Raw genomic sequence first — 22,728 nt, forward strand, 5'->3', positions numbered from 1 at the left:
CCAACAACCATGCCACGTTTCAAGTCTGTTAAATTGCTTTTCTTCGACATTCTGATGCCTGGTTTGAACTTCAGAAGGTTGGCTTGACCATGTGTACATGCCTAAATATATTAAGTGTGATTGACTGATTAGAGGACGGGGAACTCCAGGCCTCAAGGGCTGGTGTCCTGCAAGTTTTAGATGTCCTTGATCCAACAATGGCTAAATTACCTCCTCGACTTGTCTTAAAGTTCTCCAGAGTAAGAGTCCTGGTAATGAGCTAATCATTTGATTCAGGTTTGTTGATAGGGTGATATCTGAAACCTGCAGGACACTGGCCGTTAAGGCCTGGAGTCTCCACCCATGATTTAAAGCAGTTCACTCATTTTAATTCCAGCTCTGTGACTGGACACTCCCAGCTAGGGTCATGCAGTTGGATGGCTGGCATTAGAAAGCACCACACTGTTTGATTCATAAAAACTCCACAGACAGTATCATTTAATGATTTATTGACATTTACTTTTTTCCACCATGGTTTCTCTTGATACCAGTAGTACTTACCATAAAGTTTCTTTTTCATTTAAATTACATTTATAATGTTTTACTCACATACACATTTATTGTTTAATTTTCTTATTGCAATAAACAAGAGTAGCCAGAATGAGTCAGGTATTGCTACAATTCGCCATACAAAGTCTTTGTCCCTCTAATAATGAAATTCAAAAATAAATTTATTGGCAAGACAAAATTACACCATAGCCTCTCCATCTCTCTCTCTCTGCTCTGAGAAAGACCGAGGGCAGAATAAGGCTAAGGCTAGTAGCCTAAACACAGCTAACATGAAATACCTGCCCAGAAAATAGGAATACCATTTATTTCCCACATGTGAATGATGAAAATGACTCTCTGGTGTTTACCACTTTATGAACATATCAAGGACAAGTGGTGCTACTTGACTGACCTACCAGGGACATCTTTGCAGTACTTTGATAAGGCTCGGTTATTGGTCAACTCTGTGACTTGAATCCAGAACGACTGATGAATCTCACTGTACCAAACACACGCAGGTTTTTGTCCCCATAGTTGTGTTAGGCCACTCTATAGATCCAGGCTGCCTCTGTCTCTGATTGGTGGGGAGTGGGGACAGAGCAGGTCCCAACACACACTAGAATACTTATAGTACACACACCAACAGGAAGAAAAGCAAGGATGCTGGAATAGCATTTCACTCACAAAATGAACTTGAAGATTACGTTCAGCAACAAAAAGAGCACAATGGTGGAAGCTGACACAGAGCCAGCTTCTCTTTTTAAGTAATGGCATTGATAATGTTCCTCTAGGTTTTCACTTAGACATATTTCTCACACACAGAAAACAAAAAACAAAAACAACAACAAAATGCAATTCGTTAAGTCCAAATAAAACAAAAAACCCGTTGAACAGATCTAGCTTTAATCCCTTGATACCTGGTGTTGTACCCTGTTCCCCAAGCAGAGATTACCATAGTAAAAAGGCCCTTTAATATGAAGGGTCAGTCCCTATCTCTAGCTACACCTCTGTCTCTCCGTCCCCACCTCAATCCCCTCAAGAAGTTGCACTCCCCATGGAAGAACAGAAAAGTCAGTCAGCTGGCGTGCTCCCACTTTACACATGACTCCAGACAATATGTCACAACATGTCACAATGATAACAAGTCACTCTGATAAAAATTGCTCATTGCATTGCAATATTCAGACAAAGGTAAGACATTAGAGCTCATTGCTTCTCAATGAAAGGGCACAGTGTACATCTCGTTCAGAAAAGGGTGTTAGTTTCAAGCTGTCAGGCAAGATAAGTCTGCTGCTGCTTAGCTAGTGTTTGTGGCTCCCCACCGAGTCAGTCGATCTGCCTGTTTATATCATTCTGGCTGAGTCCCTTATATAATTCACTCTCTGATAATTTCACCCTTTTCCTTGTTTCCCTTGATGACGTTAATAACATTTCCTACCTACAAAAATATTTTTTTTATCATGTTTTCTATTTTGCTCTTTTTTTAAAATGTGTGATATAAATGTAAACCAACAGTCCAAACCAAACAAGAAAAACAAAGTGCTCACCAGTCTTTGTAAAAGAAAACAAATCATGGTGTGTTTCATGGCTTTCAGTTGTAAGACAGGAAGTATCAATAGATGCCTTGGGCTGGACGTCTCGGCTCCTGCTCCGGGCGGCTTCTCTGGGCTTCTGGCTTGGTTGTCGCTTCAGCTCAAGATCATTTGTCAAAGAATGTATTTGGCTTTCAACTTCCTCTATTTAATTTGTTGCCTTTCAGCATCGTGGTTGCCAGTGTTGATGTGTCTCCCACAATAGACTCATATGAACCTTTGGATAATAGGGAGCTGAGGAGAAGGATAGTGCAGGAATTGGGAGAGGTCAACCCAGTGATGCAGAACGCTGTGTAGCATCCTGTTGTGAGGTGGCATGGAGAAGAAATTAGGACAAAGGGTGGTACACAAGTCATACTTGCCCACCTACACAGTCAGCCTGCGAATGAAGACCAGGGAGATGTGAGGATGATGATTGGCTTTGAAATAATCCAAGCTGAAGCATAACACCTATTCTCTCTTTCTCGCTCCCAAGTACTTTATTTCAAACTGCTGTTCGTAAAACTGCAGAATTCTTTCCATAAAATGCAATCAAAGCTAAAGATGGTGATCGAGTATTTAAACCCGGCAGTACAATATGTATTAATGTGTGATTTCTGCTGCTTCTTTCATCTCCTCTCCCCTTTGGTGAGCCTATTCTCTGACTGTTATGGAGGTTGGCAGATGTGGCCTGTAGCAATTTTTGTTGGTACAATCTATTTTAAAACATATTTGTCCAGGCCTGTGTATGTCTGCAAGTTGCCTGTGGTGAATCCATCCAGTGACCCGTGCCAGCCTTCCTCTCACCTCACCCTCTCAGGAAATGACAGCAAAGAACAACCCCCCACAGTCACTTTTCTGCTCCACTCATCCCCCCAACCATCAGACATGTTCGGATGTGGCTACCACCTGCCTGTCAGCCAAAGTCATGTTGTATCTAGCGGAGACCTAATGTCACAAATTGGAGAGCTGCTGACCTCCGGCACGGAGCAGGACATGTACAGTGCCGTTGAAGCCTGTACAGCTACATGTGGCGCACACAGCAAAGACTGATGGAAGCAGCTACCCTACTGACATAACATTATTGTCTTTGTTTTTGAGGTGCATAGGATGAGAAGAACACATTTAGCCATGGTGACAGGTGGAAAAAACAACCTGTCCCGGAATAATTATGTAACACTACACGTGGTTGAACGTTTCTAGAAAGGTCTGCATGTGTTTCTTCTGTAGCTATTGAGGTGGCCACAAGAGGGCCACAGTGCAAGGGAGGGACCAGGAGGTGAGAAATGTACAAGGGAGTTTGATGCATAATGACTATCAATCTCTGATAATTCCATCTGCAGATCACTCAAAAAGTCTTTTGAAATGGAGGGAGAGTGAATGGAGAGTTTCAGGTAAAGGGAAAAATAGAGACTTGTACTCCTTTCCACTGTTCCCTTGCTATTCTCTCAGTCAGATATTTATATTATCAGATTCCCCCCCCCCCCCCCCCCCATCAATTGCTGTTAGTTGATCATGTTTGTAGCTTCACAGTGTGCTTTTGGAGTGGATGTTCCTGACTGGCTGAAGTCAGATGGTTATGTGTCAGTAAGGAGAGAAGAGGATTGGCCCGTGAGTGGTGCGGATGGGCCCCGGGGCAGGTCTCAGGATTGCGTGGCTGAGAGGCGGGCCTTGCAAAATGTGATGAGGTGGATGGTGTGCGGGAGCAGCCGCGCGGAGAGCCAGTGGGTTTGAGGACGCTGCGGCGGCCATTGCTGCCGCAACCGCCAAAGGGTTGGGCAGCAGCCCGGCACCCAAAGCTTTGGTGAGATCCTTGGAGAAGGTCAAAGAAGACTAAAAACAGAATCAATAACAGTACAAGACAAGAGAGAAAGGAGGGGGGGGGGGGGGGTAACATTGATTAGTTTCAGAAGGTCAACACATGCAAGTGAAACAACTGTACACCATGCACTTTTGTAATTCAGAAAGTTCAGTTAGGTTGAGGTAGGAGGATGAAGACAGAACACCTGATGGGCTTTTGTGGAGATCAAACCAACTCCAAAGCTTCACAACCTTAATGTCCTTAAGTATCACTGGCTATCTGATCTCTGGAGTTCAGGTGTGCTCTGTCATAGGAGCTAAAAATCAGCAGTAAAATGTTACCGTTAGATCAGCTCCCCTGTGCTTCTTGTGTCGGCTGAGGAGAGGGTTAGGCTTGCCCGCCATACCATCCCGGTGCCTTCGACTTGATATGTGCTAAAAAATAAAGATCACAGCAAACTGCATTACTTTTCCTATTGCCTTACACCATGGACACTGACTGGAGAAAACATAATGAAAAAATACAGCTATGTAATTACACAATTGTTTAACTTGAATAAACATGAATAAAACAACATAATTTAAAATTTAGAATATTGACCACTGAATTGATCTTGTGCTTAACAAAAAAAATCAAATCTAAATGCCTGTCTAATCTTTAGACTTTAGGTACAGAAATATATCCACTGCTACCTTACCTGTTTTAGTTGCAGTTCAGAGTTGACCCGCACATTGCAGATCTCACAGTGGAAGGTTCGTTCCTGAGTGTTGGGGTCCACCGGCCCTCCTCCCTGCTCTCCACTGGGCTTGGGGCCCAGGCGTGGATATGCCTTTATAGGGCCCAGCCCGCTCCGTGCCTCCAGGATAGTTTTGTGTTTCGTACCTGCAGAGAAAGAAAGAATTTAAAAGCTAATATAATAAAATGAAATAATAAGGTACCAGCGAAACATTAATTGTAACATATGAGTCATACTGCTTCCACCTGTCTGAAGTAAAATGAGACTGGACAGAATTTCTCTGTAGTTAACATTGCAGAACAAAGACAGTGAAAAGTGTCACATCATGGCAGAAAAAAAGAAACAACCACAACTACAATCCACTGGCTTGAATAACCACATAGCACAGCACAACAGAAAGAATGAATTCTGCCTGAAGTTGTAGAGCAAAGCTTTCCCCACAGGAGGGCAGCAGTCACCCATCTGTGCAGTTAGTGATCGGGAAGGTCAACTCAAAGCCTTTCTAATAATAACCTAATAATATAAGTGATTCATGATGTTTGACTCAGTGGAGCGCGTAGGATAAGGCCAAATAGTGTGTACTGTACAATATTACATCCATTATCCATGATCCACATCTGGCATTATCAATGAAAACGTGAATCACTGAGCCTTTAATAGAACATTAAAAAATACTGACAATAAATGTCAGTGTTTGGAAATTTAGGAGCACATTTTTATGAGATGCAGGCTTGGTCTGCTCTTTAAATGGCTCTTCAATCAGGCATTCGTTATGCTGTAAGAGCATGGCACCCTGCTTTGTACCGTTTGAAGAGATCAGTATTATTCCAAACATTAACACTGCTGAGCAAAGAAACAGGGCAGGTTACATAGCAGATTGTAGCAACCAGACATATATTACTGAAGCTCCTAGAGCCGTTTCTCGGAAATGAAGCCGTTTGACATAAAAACAGATTAGCCCCTTTAGATGTTTGCTCGACAGAGCCCATTTGGCATGACGTTATCTACTCAGTCATGAGTCAAAAAATGAAAATAAATAAATAAAAAGCTAATTTCCTATTAACAATATGTTCTTCATTTGGACAAGTCCTCGACTAGCTGCAGCTGCAAAAAGGACATCATAGAGAAATATGTTTTTGCATACTGCATATTATTGTGTGTGCTAAAATAGTCTCTCATTAAATAATCACACATTTTGTACTTGGATGAAACCTCCCACTCCATTTTACTGCAATGCTCCACTACACTGAAAAACAGCATTCAACTGTCTTTGGCTCTGACTTTGAAATACTAATTTGCCCCACTCCCTAAATTCCCTTTGAACAGTGTTAAGGTTACAGAAGTTGGACAAGTCATCTGGGTGGGGTGGAAGTGGGGAGCATGGAGGCTGTGGGCTTCAGTGTGGAGAAAGGTTTGCTTGTGGCCAAAAATGTGCTCTTGGGTGCCTGTTTTTGCTTTTGTTCTATTTTGGTCTGGCAATGGCTGGCCCAGTGGAATTTTTTTTTTGTCTTTGCAAAGTTGACTCAGGGTGTAAACCAAACAAAAGGGGACAACATTGTTGCATGAATGTTACATGAAGTAACATGACTTACAAATCTTTATTCCTGTTTTCATGGTTTTGGGCAGGTCATGGTGTGCCACGCACACTGTTCATGTCTGGGTGTCTGTGTGACATATGCTTCCATTTTTGAACCCTGCTAATACACACAGCTCTGATTTTTAGAATGAGTGAACTTGATTGTTTCCAGATGGCTTTCCTCGTGCAGTTTTAGCTATTTCAACTTTTAGTCATTCAGGGTTTGAACTCTGGAGCCCACTGGGTGCCAGCAGGCTTTGACCCAGGATCATGTTTAAGCTGTCTATGATCTTTTTTAATACTATAAACACAGTAAATGTGCAAATGTTTTCTTGCAGACAGATACAACACAAAAATACTGATGTGTTTTTGGGAAATTGATAAACTAGTAATCAGAGGGTCAAAAAATATGAATTTCCAAAATATACAAAAGGTAATATATACATATTAGTGAATGCTATGGCAATATTATAAGTGCAGCATTTATCACCTGCTTTCATGTCTGACTCAGCCGGCTCAGGCTGAGAGTACTCTAAGCAGAGAGGAGTCAGTCCTTTATAAGGTTTATTTGGGGCCTCTGTCTGTGGTGAAGTTTAAGTGTACTTCATGCATGTGCATGTGCATATACTATACTCCCATAAGACAGATAGAAAGCCCAGCACATACATATTGTCCTGTGAGACATGCAGCAGCTATCCAAGTATGCAGTGCAGAAAGGATTATAGGATGCAGCCAGTTCCTCGAGGTATATGTAACCATGAAAGTGTTGTCGTGTGAAAGCCGTCTGACAGAATATTTAAACCCATATTATGGTGAGCTCACCCACACAATAACCAACATTTCCTTTTATTTTCTCATTCATGCTGTGGTTTTAACACCTTAAACATCACATTTCTTCTGGATGCTCCCCGCTGCTAAAATCGAATCTTTCAGCGGGGAAGGTATATTTACACTAATTGTGCCAAGAGTAAAATAAGAACGTAGGCTTGACAATGGCTGGGATTCCAGTATTAAAGACTGGACTGACACAGGTGAGGTACAGATGACCCTTGAAAACAAGCAATCCTTGGTTACAGCGGCCAAGCATGTCAATATTAAAGTGATTCATCTGCTAATTAGTATACTTTTAATGCTCTCTACTAAATTAACAAAAGCAAAGAAACTTACCAGTGCCATTTTTAAATACACTAAATATGTTAAGGTTTGATAAAACCGAGTGTAAATTTATAACATAAAGTCTTCAAAAATTAAATTTTTTTCACATAACACCTTCTGTTTTAGTACCTATGAGATGCTACAACAACTCAGTAATGTGTTTTTAATCATCATTCTCATTATTACTGAATTTGCATTAGGGCTACTGCGATAATTCCAGGAACTCAGTAGATACTTTGGGAGTTGTTTAAAAGACAACTCTTACACACTGTAAAATATACAAAACTATAGCTGCCAATTCAAGTGCACAACAGCCTCAGTGAAATTCAAACTGGGCTTTCAACAAACTGAGCAATTCTTTCAGTTGATTATCTGGAAATGCAAAAAAAAAGAAAAAGAAAAACAAATTGTTTAGACTTGCTACTTTTTGTGATTTTTAATTTCTTCCTTAGGAATTCAAAACAACATCTCTGCAAGTGTTTGCATGTGTATTTCTTGGCTAAAGTCCAGGCAGGATGTGATACATTTTGTTTCCATCAAAAACACTGTGGCTTGTGCAAACAGAGAGGAATCCAAGCCAAACTTCATCAGAACAAGAAAGGCGCCACAGTTAATTCCAGATGACTGTATTTCCCGCTAAATTCAGGAAATCATTGCTCAGAGATTACTGACCTTTGTTGTGCGCCTCCAGTTGTGACAAGGAATTCACAGCCACCTTGCACAGTGCGCAGTACAACAGCTTCTTGGCCTTGTCCTCCTCGGTCTCTGGGTTGGATGGGCTGTTTGAAGCCGAAATGCCAACGGCTCCTGAAACCGGGGTTCCTGATCCAACCTGCTCTGAGTTGGTGAGGCTGCTCCCGCAGCCTGGGGAAGAAGAGGTCGGGGGGACCAGTGGAGGAGTAGGGGTGGGAATGAGAGGGCACACTGATGGCACAGGGGAGTCCATGGGTGGGGTAGGTGGGGTTTGAAGAGGTGGAAGGGGCCCCGGTGCCAGTAAGGGTCCATTTATCCGTGACATAGGCCGTGTTTCATCTAAAAAAAAAAAAACCCAAACAAAAACAAAACAGACAAACAAAGGAAATTATAATGAAAGTCACATCCATCCATCCATTGTCTTCTGCTAATCCTTACCATAGCTGGAGCCTACCCCAGCTTGAAAGTAACACATTAAATGTAAAACTAAATAACTAAATAAAGATGATTACGAAGAACAAAGAGTTCACAAGTCAAACAGCAATAAAAAAAAACATGGAAACTCTGTGTAACCACATCCCTACCACTCCCAATTAAATATGGAAGCCAAAGTCTGCTCTATAGATCAGAACAACCAACATAAAGCGCATAAAGCACATTTAGAAGTGCTTTTTATTTCCTATACTGCAACCCATAATTGGTCAAAAGAGTTCCTTTTAATTTGAGTTACACATAAAGTAGATCAGAGGAGGAAACCATATGACCCAAATATAAGAACGGATGGGCAAGCGTTTAATGTTTCCAAGCTTTTTGAAGTTTTCAAGTCAATTTGTCAGTGCTGTGGGCTCATCTTATTGAAATGTTTCCAAGGAAGCAGATAATTGAACCTGAGCATGTTTTGGCTTTTCCCCTCTGTCCCACCCCCGTTATTTTTGGCTGGGATAGAAGTAATAATGGCATTTGCTTTGTCAACGAGCAATACATGCAATCCAAAGAAAATATCTTTAAGTGAGCGCTCCTCTCACTTTTTCTTTTCCATGCCCTCTGATTTTCTTTCTATAGCTTCCTCACTGCACATGTTCATGGTTACATTTTCTGTATTTATCGCACAACATGTTTATATACAGTATACGTTTCGGACTAGCCACCCACATACCTTTGAGCTTTCGGCATTCACTAAGCACTCAGTGTTAGCTGAAGAAAGACATCTAAATTTGGATGGAGTATTCAGAGCTACCCTCATTAGCAGGGACTATAAGGTCTTTCTCCAAACTCCACTCCACAGGATACAGCGTCAAAACCAGGTCTCTATGGATTAGGGTACTAAAGGGATGATATATGATATTTTCTGGGAAGAAAACAAAAATTCACTCTAATTGCTTAACTTCCTTTTATAGATTCTATCATGCGTTCACAGAGCATGTGATTTTTTCACATGACAGAGACCATGATATGTTTATCTATTGTTCCACTTTTAGTCTTATGACTTTATATTGTTTGGTATATTCTGGCCTGGCTACCCCATTGCATCATCTCTCATGAAGATGCCATTGTAAGTGCTTTCCATTCCACTACTTTCCAAGATTAGAATTCCCTCTCTTTCCAGATTGGAAGTTTCCAGCTGCAGAGCTGCTGGCTGCACAGAGCATTTCTCAAACAGATGTTCCGTTAAAAAGAAGAAAAAAAGGACTATCTCTAGCTCTATGTGGCATTGAGGATCCCATAAAGCAGTCCTGGATCAAAGTGCTGTTTGAGGTTTATGGCTCATAATATGCCCACTTTTTCACAGCACTGACTGAACATGTTAAGCTGACTAAAGAGCTTGTACCTGTAAGTGCAAAAAGGCAGCATAACAGAAAAACCAAAGTAGTTATCCGCACTGTTATGAGCTTTATGCACACTTAGGCACGTGTCTGTGCAAAGAAATGTTAAGAAACAAACCCCAAATCCACATCTATAACATTTGGTTTTGGTTAAAATCAAGTGGGAATGGTGTTGGCTGGCCAAATAGTAATGAGGGACTTCATGATCCATGATGGCCTGGAGTTCTGCCACACCAAACCAACATCCAGTCACTATTGCACCTTACACAGCACTACGGTAAATGTGTCATGCACTTTTCCCCCTTTAGGCTTCCAGGCCAAAACAATTCACAATCCACTGAAAATCATATTTCATTATATTAAATATTTTTATGTCATTTTTACTGACTAAAATTTAAATCCTGAAACATCCTCTCAGGGTAGCAATACAAAGCGCTATTTTTTCTTACCCCAAGATTCCCACTGTCAGTTACTCCATTGTTTAAGAGTACAGGATACTCTCTAATGAGACTTGGCTCTCTATTGGCTAACTGACCATTCTCTCTGCTAGCTGACCTCAAATTACAACAGAAGACAGTGTTATTCATGGGGAGAGGTCAACAGAAGGATAACTCAATCCAGATGCTTTACACTATGGCCTGCTATGCCTGTATTGCCTTGATCCACTTCAGGAAATTAAAGCTGGTATGGTATGCTGTCCATGTGGAAAAGTTTTGTTGTTTAAGCTGCAGGATTTAATACAGTGTTTTCTTCAATCCATATCCTTAATCCCTATTCCTGAAGTGTGAACATTTATTTTGTCTGATATAATATTATTTGATACAGCGTGATGTTTACACACCATATATAAAGCACATAAACTGCATGTATGTGGCTGTGGCTTGGGAGGTAGTGCAGGTCACCTACTAATCGGAAGGTTGGTGGTTGGTGGTCTGTGGTTCGAGCCCTGGCACAGTCTCCAGACTGTATCTTTGGGCATGAAACTAACCCATATGAATATGTGTTAATGATAGATAGCACTTGCATAGGAAAAGCAGAGGAAAAAGTGCTTGTTTAAATGGGTGTGAATGGGTAAATGAGCCAAGCTGTAAAAAAGTGTTTGACTTAGAGTAGAAAAGCGTTATATAAAAACCAGTCTATTTACTGAAACAAGAGAGTTATTGTTGGTATGATTCTGTTGTGTGTAGGTGGAAAATTACACAGGGATACTTTTGCTTTGTTTACTTTAAATGCCAAAAGAAACTAATGTAATATAATCCCCACCCTCCCCCCTCATGGATCCAATGTTCCCCCACCCCCATAAAAAGATGCTTGCAGTATTTAGAGTTATAAGTCATCATCTTACTTGTCAGGCAAAACTGCCAGGAGGTTTACGGCAGGACTAGTGTACTGACTTTAAGTGTGAGCGGTTTGTCTCTTTGTGTGTGTGTTACATGTGTGCCATAGGCAGGATGACTCTGAGTGTCACCACTGCCCCCATCATGCCCATTCTCAATGATTAACGAGCTACGAAACTCAATGCTGGCCTTACAAGAGTTGAGCCACATTCATAATGCATTTGGGTGCCTTTTCCCTGTCTGGCCTGCATCCGAACCCTGAGTCATACACACACGGACACACACATAAACACACCCACACAGTCATCCCATATCAGGTACTGTTATTTCAGGCAGTTTCATCAAATAATTCACAAAGGAGGTAAAAAGCTTGTGAATTCCCAGATTTCCTCAATTAGACTCAAATGCTAACAATAAACAGACAGAGGATGGAGCAAACATTAGCTCAGTGTAACTCAATACTACAGTCACCTCATAGCCATGCAATTTGAACCCTCACATGAAAGTCATCTGTTTAATTGACCTTGGGTGTGTGCGCCTGTGAATGTTTGTGTGGACCAAAGAGTGCTATAATATCAGGGTGGTTTTAACAGAGCCCCTCATTAGGATGGGAGTGTCAGACGGCAGAGGGAGAAAGAGGAAAGGAAGGAAGGAGGGAAGACCAGAGTTTCTCTCCAGTACAACAGCTGGCTCTCCATCACTTGCAGGCTCAGCCAAACCTCAGCTCACCAGTCCAAATTTCTCAGAGCCAAGTGCCTCCTTTTTTGGGGACAACGCTAACCACATATCCTTTGACTGGTGTAAAACTCACGACCTGCTCTGAAAATCTGTAAGGTTCAAGAAGCACTCTTTAAACAATATTGAATAACCTATCACTGTTTCGGCCCTCAGCAAGTTTGTATATGTACTCTGTTTTTGATATGTTAATCACAAATTATGGTGAATTCTTTTTCACAAACGATATATCTGATAGTAGCCCAGACTATCTGAATGTCTAAAATGACATTGATATTGTATGAAATCTGAGAGCAACAAAGAAGCTGTTGATAAGAAATGTTGCTCAGCATCAAAGACAAATACTGCTCTATGTTATGAGGTGAATTCCACCAAAACTCCACAGCCCAAAAAAATGTCTGTTCCCCAGACAGTAGTTTCCCAGTTTTGAAATGGACATCTGGCTCTCCTCCGAGAGACCCCCCCCCCACCCAACCACTGAGATCACACTCAGGGCATGCATACACGAACATATATACACACAAACAAGCATGCAAAAAAATCAGGAAGAGGCAAGGTTCCAAGGTCACAAGAAAGACCCTTGGTTGGAAAAAGGCATTTTTCACATGTTGCTACTTTCAGAGCTCGATCATTGCAAGCTTGTTCGGCTTCTCGTGATCTAGGAGTTCACTGCAGGAAGCTTCACTAATGAGGACTTATCTTAGCTGACCTTAGATCCCCTATGAGGGAAGACAGCACAAAGGACTGGCCTTGGTACTTGCCTGAGACTAACTATAAGAAAACCTTAAGTGTTATGTTCATGGACAGAAAGAGACACTGAAATGTGAAAACCTTTGCTTCTTCGCTCTGGCATGCTGTATTGAGGCTTTTTCTGGACCTGAGTTTCATCTTTTAATTTATCGTGTTTGCTCTGTGCCCTCCCATCAATAAGGTGGAAATGTCTGGTAAACAGTAGGCTACAGAAACCTTTGTAAATGTCACCAAAACACGACTGGTCTGTTCATTGGCTGGCGTTTGATCCGAGACCAGAGTGGTGGCACTAAGGGAATGGAAATGTTTGGTGCACAGAGAAGAATGGCAGACGCGCACAGAACCCAGCCTCTAAATTATACTGTGAAATGCAAAGATGAACCAGAGGGATAAAGGAAAGACTAAGACAACGGGAACAAAGTTAAAGATCCTTTGCTAAAGAAAGATCTTGCACTGCTTTGATCACGCCTTGCATCATATTAACTAATAAATTAATCTGCTTACAGTTAATTACTTTTCATTAAAGTCAGATCAGCTGCTGTTTCTGTCCTTTTAAAGGCTGGATGAGATTTTCGTTTATTCATTTGTCTTAATCAGTCTTAGGACTCTTTACTGACAAGTGGATGGTCAGGCAACGTAGTCTATGTTGAATGTGGTATACATGGTGTGGTACCTCCCAGTAGCTTACTACTGTACAAAGACACACCACACACCACAGAGCGGTTGATGCAGAGAAACTGCCATGTTGCCATACCATGTTCTCCTGCTCATAGACTAAATGGACTGACACAAACCAGATTTAGATTGAACAACTAAATAAAGTCTTGCTGTTTATCTTGACTAACACAGAAGATTAACTCTGGCACAGTAATGATGATTCGATCAGCCTTTCATGTCATGTTTGATTTCAGTGTAAGAGGTCTACTTCTACTACACCCTACTGTGACTGAAAAGGATTTTTTTAAATGACCAAAAGTTTTGAAGCATAGTTGGGAAAAGCCAAAATAGTCTGGATGTCAGTGGAAAAAAGAAAATTCATACAAACTTTGTGGCATATTGTAATTGTTTTGAATGGGAAATAGACTCCTGAATATCCTCTTGTCTGAAAAAACTAATCCATTATGAAAGACTCTGGCCAATTAAATTCAGACCTGATCAGGTGAGGAAAAGCAGAGCTTGAATCCCACATGAAGCCAAAAGTCTGTCTTTTATCAGACTGGACATACTTTTATTAGGCAGGGTATTGAGAAAGAGAGTGGAGAGCTGCAGGAGGAGGGCAGTCTATTTTCAAATTTTGTTGGGGTTGTTTTCCTTTTGTATAATTCTGCCTACTTGAGCTTGAAGGCTCAATTAGGTTTAATAATATATGTTTTTGTGACTAGGCAGTAAAGGCAATTTGAACTTATTGCTTCAGCTATTTCCAACTCCTAAAGGTCAAAGCAACTTTCCCGATATTCTGAATTTCAACATTTTCATCTGAACTCTCATTACAATTATACTTAAAAGACTCCCCCAATACTGGCAACTAAAAAATGTGTTCAGCTATTAATCTTCCAAATTAAATGTTTATTTTTTAGATTTTAGGTGGGACAGTCATTATCAGTCTCAGCAGTTTGTGGAACCGCACTGTCTACTATAAGATGTGCTGCGGCTAAATCCGACGACAAATAGAGACGAGATGCTCATAAAAACAGCAATACGCTGCGGAGCCACTGTGATTAGACACTTTTGTTATTCTTGCATATTTTTCCATTCATTTTCTGACAAAGACCATAAGCTGCCGAACATCCTGCGTGGCCTGAAATGATTATTTCAACAAGGTTCCTCCCGAGCCTTTTCCCAGTTTTTGCTTGTGGCAGTAGTTTTCTGTTCTCTCACCTGCTTTGCTGGGCTCACTGTCTGGGGCTGCGCCAGGAGCTCCAGGCGGAGATGGGGAGGAGGTGGGGGGCAGGGTGTGAGGTTTGTCTCCTTCTTGAGGACGACTCTTAGAGGTCTCGATGCCTTTGACTCTCCTGGCATGGCGGTTCCCTTTGTAGTGGGCTTCTGCCTGGCTCTAAAGAAGAGCATGGAAAGGAAAACAAGTTATTTCATCAGTGAACACCGATGCCAAGATGCCCAGGTATATAACAGGGTGGAATTAGACTCGGTGTGGCACCTGGCATGCATGCATGCCATTATGACAGCACGATATTTAATATACTCTGGGGACTAAAGTCATGATGAGCAGCAGGCAGTGAACAGAGAGATAGATTACATGCAAGATATTAAGAGAGATGCAATGATGAAGTGACTGCCTGCCCTCCTTGTCCCCTTATTTGAATTAAGAACAAATTATGAAGGTGTGTGTTGAAACATTAACAGTATAGGTTATGTGGAGGATTGGCTGAAGTTGCCATGCCTGCTAACTAAAGGATCAGGAAACTGCCATATAAGCCCAGAGGGCGCATTAGTCCATTTCTAAGCCTTCCCTTTCTTCCCTTTCTTATAGAATATGCACAGTCTTGGAGAATATCAGTCTTGGAGAAAAAAAACAAAACAAATTTCCCACGTGTGGGACTAATAAAGGTTATCTTATCTTATCTTATCTTAATATACATCATCTTACTACACGGCATCAATGCTGTTGTCTTTAATATCTGGCAGGAAATATAAAATAAGGATCTGCACGCTCAGCCGGCATTCCAGCAAAGACAAAAAATGCTGCAGAGATTTATTATGGAAGTCACTGTGTCCAATCTCCTGATGACATGCTCTCTACTGCCTAATGTGTTTGCTCACTGAGTAAACAAGCGAGTTATTTGTGAAGAGAATATGGGACATTATGGGAGTCTGTTTCTAGCCTCTGTGTTACTGCACAGATGTTTGGAAGTCGGGTAAAATGCGGCGTATGTGATGCGGGGTTGCTATACATAGCTGTCTGGCTTCACAGTATGGTGACTATAAAACAGAAACACACGTTATTTCACTGGCTCACTGACTCCCTCTCACACACTCACACTCACACTCACACAAATATAGGATTATGGCCCCTTTTTTCATCACCCCTCTCTCACAGTATGTGTCCAACTATGAAAAAATAAGTAGCTACTTGCTGATACAGACATATTCAGTCAGTACTGCACTTGTAAGTGAAGTGAACTGATGTGCCATGGCACGTGCTGTGTCGGCCAAACGATTGCATCAAGGGACCAATGATGAAGATATTTATTAAGTAGCAGGATTACAGTTGGTTACCAGGGATGAGTCATTGACAGCTGCCTCAGGAATTTGACTGACACTTAGGACATCGTGCTGACCAGAGGCTCAAGTGTGGCGATAGACTGGCTCGGCAAAACAGGCAGGGGGTGATGAGTAATGTTATCGAACCCTGTTGTCTATATTTGCTTTGTGTGTGTCTGTGGGAGTGTGTGCCTGTGCCTGGCAGCATCTATCAAACGAGCTGGCATGGCAAACACTGAGCACTGGCTGAAGCAAGTAAGAAGATCACATGTTTCTTTTAAACCAGGATGACACATCAGGCTGTAACTGTACCCTGTCAAAGGGGTCTTAAGGACCTGCACTTGCAAAGCCTACAGATCAAGGTGGAGAGAGCTGCATGCAGGCAGAAAGGGGTGGAGGTGTAGACTGCTGAAAGAGAAGTAATCTCTCATGATGAAGAGGGGAATGTGGGAAGATTAAAAGGTATATGGCAGTGCGTGGCAAAGCGGGCACAGAGGTTTTCTTGAATTCTCCCAGCAAGTCAAAGGGATCAACTACCAAGCAGCTGAGTGTCACTATGAGGTCCTGGGCGGAGAGGAGGGAGGGAGAATGAAGGGAAAAGGAAGCACAGGAAACTGAAAGTCAGAGAAGGTAAACGCAAAAAAAGCTGCTCTCAGAATGGAAAGGATATAAAGAGACACAAATCTCAGAGAGAATAAAAACTGCACCACGCCAGTTTGTGATGCATGTGTTTCATTATGCAGAGAGTTTGAAGTGAACAACTGCTTTCCTACATGATCATCACTCTGAGGGGGGAGTTGTGTTATTAAAGCAGAGCTACTGCAGAGCTGCATTTCTAAAGGAAGAAATAGGAAGAGAGGGAGAAAAAGAAAAGAGAGACAAAAAGCAAGCAAGAAGCGAAGTGAATATGGTTGGAGGAGAAAAGATAAACGTGACGTGAGCAGGGAGGAAGCGGATGAAAATAAGAGATGCATATCAGCATACTGCAGCAGTTGTGACGCTGGTCAATGCAGCTCCACAGAGCCTGTGATGTCACTAATGCAGCGTGGCATCAAGGTTATTCTGCATAAACCACCATTAAGTTCTTTACACGGACACACACAATGCAGAGACAATGGGGCACAAACTGTCTCCCCCCTTATCCTTTCCTCCTGCCCCTCCCCTTCAAGTCTCCTCTCTACCACTTTCCCAACATGCACTGGGGCTGTCAGAGCCAGACACTAATCCATGCCCTTGACGAATGCATCTTATAATAAGTAGTGGCAGGCAATTTTGGGCATTTCCACACAGTAAATAATGCAGCATGAGAGAGGGAGACAGCCAGCAAGAAGGGGAAAAGGTTCTTTGGAGAGAGAGAGACAGGCAAAAGAAGAGAGACAGACAGTAGAGAATGATCATATGGGATGAAAGAAATGATGGCAAAATGATGTGGGAAATGAAGAGAACGTGGGTGGGAGACAGGAGGTAAAGCAAGACAAATACAGTAGCCATGACATTCCATAAAAAGCCCACTCGCTTTCTTCTTTGACCCAAAATGTTTTCAGCTCACATGTGGCAGATAAAGGAAAAGAATGTCTACATCAAGGACAGTGCCCGAGCTTGAAAATGAAGCTGAGAATGCAACATCAGATTCTCCTGAAGTATTTCTCACTGCATTATCTTCATCCATCATATATTCATTTGAATTTGATTTCACTAGCTCAGAGGCCCACGTCCTCATTTTAGGTTTGACAGCGTTTTAGTAGGTAAGTGAATGCTTTGACATGAATCGAGCTGCGGTTTGGTGAAAGGCCTCGAAGGGGACTGGCAATGGCTCCCGGGCCCGGCAGATCCCCACGCACTAAATAGAAATGAAGAAGTCAAAGAATTGAGAACAAGGAGGGAGGAAGGGTGGGGCACGTAAACGAGAATGAACAGCTTGCAGAACTGGAGGAACCTATATAGATGACAACCGGAAGGAGCGTGTTTGGAGAATACATAATCTCCAAATAAAAACAAAAATACTGGCATCTGCCTGTATTCCTCTCATTCTCCCAGTAGATACATAAATGGTATCAATTTAAAAGTTCTAAATAGCCACATTCTGGACTTATCCCATTCACAAGAATTTAAGGAAACTTTGACCTTGGGGACGAGATCGCTGTGATTCAAACTCGCCTGAGATTTTAGTAGATACACCTATGCTTTCAATTTAAAGCTCCTACATTGCCTCATTCTCAAGTGATCGCATTCAATAACTTGTCCACGCTGCCCACTCGCCCACCCACCCCATCAGCCTTGTACGCCTGAGATGCAAAAAGTGTGGATGGGGAGTCACACCTAGGGCAAGACTGCAAGTCTGACATTGATGATGTACTGCAGTATGTTTTTACCTGTCCAGGTAATGGGAGTTAAAGCTGATCTGGAAAAACACTAACTTATTAACAAGACTTTTACTCGATTAAAGGGACAGTATATAGCCGAATTAAATTTACATGATATATCCCCCTGCTATCTACTCTCCTTGCAGTAATACTGCCAGAGGGCTTAATTGCTTATTGCTTATTGTATATTTGATGAGGTGTGGACATAGGCATCCCCAAGGTCCACTTGGACTAGACTTTTTTTTTCTCATTGTGGGCTGTAAGCTTTAGCTGAGATTTTTATGTCATTTTTAAACAATAGCTCTACAATCTCTGTCAGTTTTTACTTTATGTTGTGGCTTTTGAATCGGTCGTAACACATATTTTACTTGGCTTGTAGTGTTGTTTATCCATTTACGTTATTTTGGGGTGAGCGGCTGAGTTTTGGCAATGTTAGTTGCTTTGCATATTTTTGACAGTAACAACATCTTTTTCTAGTAGCCATCAAATAAACTTTGTTGTGTTTTTCCAAACTACAGCCACCACACAGGCCCTGCATCCACCTACCCAGAATGAGAAAAATACTGATGCTGGATTTGAAAAGAAAAGTATTTCTTTGATTCTCTGACCACCAAATGCTCATCTGTTTTATTAGATTCAAGAGAAAGCAGACATCTCTACAGCCTGATATCTCCCAAACTTGGCAACGCACACCACTGCACTAAACACTGATATAGTACTAAGGGAAAAAGAGTCACCTTTCCCTGAGCAGAGAAGATCACGCCAGATACCACTCTCAAGCTGACGTCAGTGAATGACAAAGAGAAGAAATTAATCTCTGCAGGGTGCTGGTGTAAAGATCATTCACACATGAACATGGCTTCCAAGCAGAAATGCTCCCTGCATACTTCTAAATAATTGCGCTTGCTTTGGTTAAATTTTAACCTTCATATGATTTCAGGGGACAGCAGGTTAGGTTCTTCACAGCAAGTACCTTCTTGTTCTTTAGGCAATATTTTAAATATAAAATCTAATATTCAAAGTCTTCAGATTCTTTATTGATTGTAACTTCATACAAAAGAACACATCTTAACTAAAAGTCAGTATTGGCTCTCAATCCTTGGGTCTTAAAGTATTCCATTATATAAACATCTCGAGTTAACTGTTTCCTGTTTCTTGTGAAGATATACAGGACAGATCCTGGCTAAGAGAAGCTTCATGATTACAGCCTTGCAGCTCCCTGACCACACGGAAACCATGATTGTAGATCTGATGTGTATATATAGCCCTGACCCACTCCTTAATGTTGTGTATTGTGGATGGTTGAACGCCCTGGCCCTGAAGTCTGCAACACTGAATAGGGAGTATTGCAGCCAAATTATACACTACACATATGACATTTGGTACTGGTTTTGTCATGAGTCTATCCTATTTGTTGACACAAAAAAGGAAAAAACAGAAAAAATATTTGGCATCACAACTCATAAAATACTTCCATATGATTTTTTGCTTTCATTAATTTGTCATCAGTTGTGTCTGCGAATTGCCCGAGGGTATAACGTGCAAATAAATTCCAATTAGGAGTTCCCAATTAATTAAGCTTTTTAAAGTTTAATATTTTCTATAGAGAGAAATGGAAATCTACAACTTTAAGATCAAACTTATCAGTACTGATGAACAACAGAATTTTATTCCTCGTTCACACATTCGTCAGGACCGCTTAAGCCTCTGTGCTGCAGTGCACTACTGCTGCCTTAAAACAAATTAAATTCCAGTCAGGTCGCAACGGCCAACACATAACCCAAACAAACGCACCACATCCGCTTTGTTAGTTCCAGCTTCCAGGGGGAGCAAACCAGGACAAACAGTCCTCCGAAACAAATAAAAGGTTGATTCTTACTTGGAGAAAAATAAAATATTTTCAGTGCCATAAAGAAAATGAAAACAAGATGAGAGGCAGTGATGTTGTGTGTGTGTGTGTCGTCATTTATTTATTTACCTCTGAGTTGAAGCGGATCTGGCAGACGTTACAGGAGATGACTGGTCGCTTGGTCTTGATCAGAGGAACTCCAAATGTGTGGTTGATCACAGCCTTTTGCACCGGGTCCATCTGCGAGTGAAAGACAGAGAGCAGCTATAATTCACACTGGTGCCACAGCTCAATGGGCCAAGCTGTCATAACGTGCAATAGACTAAACCAAAATGACCACATGCAGAATGCATAAGGTTCACAGTTAAAGAGCGGTTACAGAGTCTGTTCGATGATATCTGTAATTCACTTCAGCAAACAGTGGTCAGCAGTGTTGACAGTTTGTTGCTACAACCGAGACACCTGTTGCATCCCCACGATTAGGAATCTGATGGTTCTGGATCCTCACTACATTGTAGTATAATACTGTCCCTGTGCTAATTGCTTCAGCTGGGACATCCATCATCTCTGTGGTGTTAAGCACCTTGTATAAATTTAACTAACTTGCTTAGCAGCCCTCAGTAGTTAAGCTGCCCGTATAAATTCTGTCCCAGACACAAAAGACCCGGCCCGGCCCGTACTGGACTGTTTGTGTTTGAAGCCGAATTTATCAAGCAATCACTGTTGGTTGACCTTAGCATTACTCTGGATTCAGTGGCTGGCTTATATTTCAGCCTCAGACAACTGTCTACAGCTAAAGTAAGCAACAATCATAAACAAAGACTGATGTAGCAGTGCGCGGGTATGCAAGAAGAATGAAGCAAAAAAATCCGTGGCCTGAAGAACAAAAGGATACAAAACTTTGTATTTTGAATTCAAAAGACAGCGAGGAAACGTTCAAGTGTGTCCACCAAGAGTAATGAAAGCATAATGCAGTGCCAGGCAGATGCAAAATAACTCACTTTTGATTCATTACTGTATTTTGGACTATTTACTAAGCTTTTCTTTAAGCCTTGTTACACTGAGAGGCACAGTCTCATCCAATATAGAAGCAGCTCAACATCCCGAGGAGTGAAGGACAGGATAGAAGGGGCTTAAACAAATATTGTTGTTACTTAGACTCAAATAAGTTGTTTTTTTTTTGCACAGTGCTCGTTGCTTGGCAACTCCCAACAAAAAGAAGCAAAAATAAAGAAAAATAAAAGATCAAGGGGAGGAGCCTCAAGACATTTCAGCCACCCAGCTGTGGCCGGAAGGCACAGAAACATACCATCTGGAGGAGAGAATGAGTGAGCGAATGAAAAAAAGAAGAGTAGAGAGTTGGAGGGAAAGAGAAAGAGGCCCAAGTTGGACATCCTCACATCAAGCATGCTTATCTCTTTTCCACGTTCCAACACTGTCTCTGTTTCTCTCCCAAGAAACTGTATAAAGAAAGCTCTGCTGCTCTGGCTGTGAGGACAGATTAATGGGGAGGGCTGGGGTGGGGGTGGAAGATATATTGAACAATTACAAATGTTTACTGTGTGAACATCTAAACAACAAGAACTAAGCTTTAGCCAGCACAAACTTCCACACCAGGACTGCATTAAGCTTCCTATTAATTTTTAAAAAGTGACACTGTGTTTTATCAAATCTTTCCAAAGTGTAGAAAAATTTCTTTCTCTCAGTGTCCATAATGTGACCCAGACTAGATAGAGTTTAGCAAGAATTTGAACCTGCCTGGTGGCGTAACCGCATGAATCATGGGCTTCTCCGCAGTCATTCCACCAGTCTGGGTGTGGGTCAGTTATGACCCATCCAGTTAATTCAGCTGTTGAAAACACAGTCCAGCTGCCAGCAAATGTCTTTGGAATGTTGCTCGCATGGCCTCTTCTCCAAACGCTCTCCAAAACATGTTCTCATGAAATAGGAGGAGAGCACTATGATGTAACTGCAGAGGGATTTTCCAAAACTCGCTCGTATAATTTTGTGAACATCCATAACTGTAACTGTACATTCTCATAAAAAAATAGAAATCAAACATATTACAAAGTTTACATTTATCTGGGAAAATAATGGAAACTTCATGTTATTGTGGAGCTGTGTGAATGTGGTGAGGTAAGCAAAGCACACAGACCGCAGACCGCTGACTTTAGCATCACTCGGCAGTCATGTCAACAGCTCCATGCAGCCTTAAAACTCCAATCACTCAAATATCACCCAAGCATCATCCAACACTGCACAATGACACACGTCCTAACTCACCAACATCCTCTGTTCTAGAGTTTCTTTTCATCTTTCATTTTCTACAGTTCTGATTTTCTTCCCATTCTTTACTGTGTTTCCATTCGGTCTTAGTTAGTCTTTCTTTAGTTCGTTTGATCAGCTAAAACCCACCAGGGGAGAGTGCACTACAGCATGACTCTCAGTAGAGCCATTGTGACAGTCACAGTAAGGTCCACACTGTGCCAGACGAAAACAGCCTTTGAAGCACAAATTCAGCATTACGTTTAAGCTGGCCCAGTTTAAGACACAGTTGGACCGACAAAAATGTGACAAGCTCTTTGAATTTTA

At 41.6% G+C, this 22,728-nt stretch overlaps 1 protein-coding gene across 4 annotated transcripts in view; it reads right to left on the minus strand.

The window, feature by feature from the left end:
* Positions 1–471: 471 nt before the first annotated feature.
* The window catches only part of znf385a (zinc finger protein 385A), a 52,584-nt gene continuing 30,327 nt past the window's right edge, over positions 472–22,728 (minus strand). For 3 of the 4 annotated variants that reach the window (XM_082517862.1, XM_082517864.1, XM_082517863.1), the window contains 6 exons: positions 20,266–20,376; positions 14,584–14,758; positions 8,040–8,399; positions 4,598–4,782; positions 4,242–4,334; positions 472–3,932 (listed from right to left, as the gene is read on the minus strand). In XM_082517862.1, the coding sequence (XP_082373988.1) occupies positions 3,684–3,932; positions 4,242–4,334; positions 4,598–4,782; positions 8,040–8,399; positions 14,584–14,758; positions 20,266–20,376 (1,173 nt within the window). In that variant the 3' untranslated portion in view covers positions 472–3,683. Of the gene's footprint in view, positions 3,933–4,241; positions 4,335–4,597; positions 4,783–8,039; positions 8,400–14,583; positions 14,759–20,265; positions 20,377–21,894; positions 22,713–22,728 lie in introns of those variants that run through there. The other variant, XM_082517865.1, reaches the window with a different exon arrangement.

The sequence above is a fragment of the Aulonocara stuartgranti genome (genome assembly GCF_965226115.1).
Source record: "Aulonocara stuartgranti genome assembly, chromosome: 20".
NCBI classification, from domain to species: Eukaryota; Metazoa; Chordata; class Actinopteri; order Cichliformes; family Cichlidae; genus Aulonocara; species Aulonocara stuartgranti.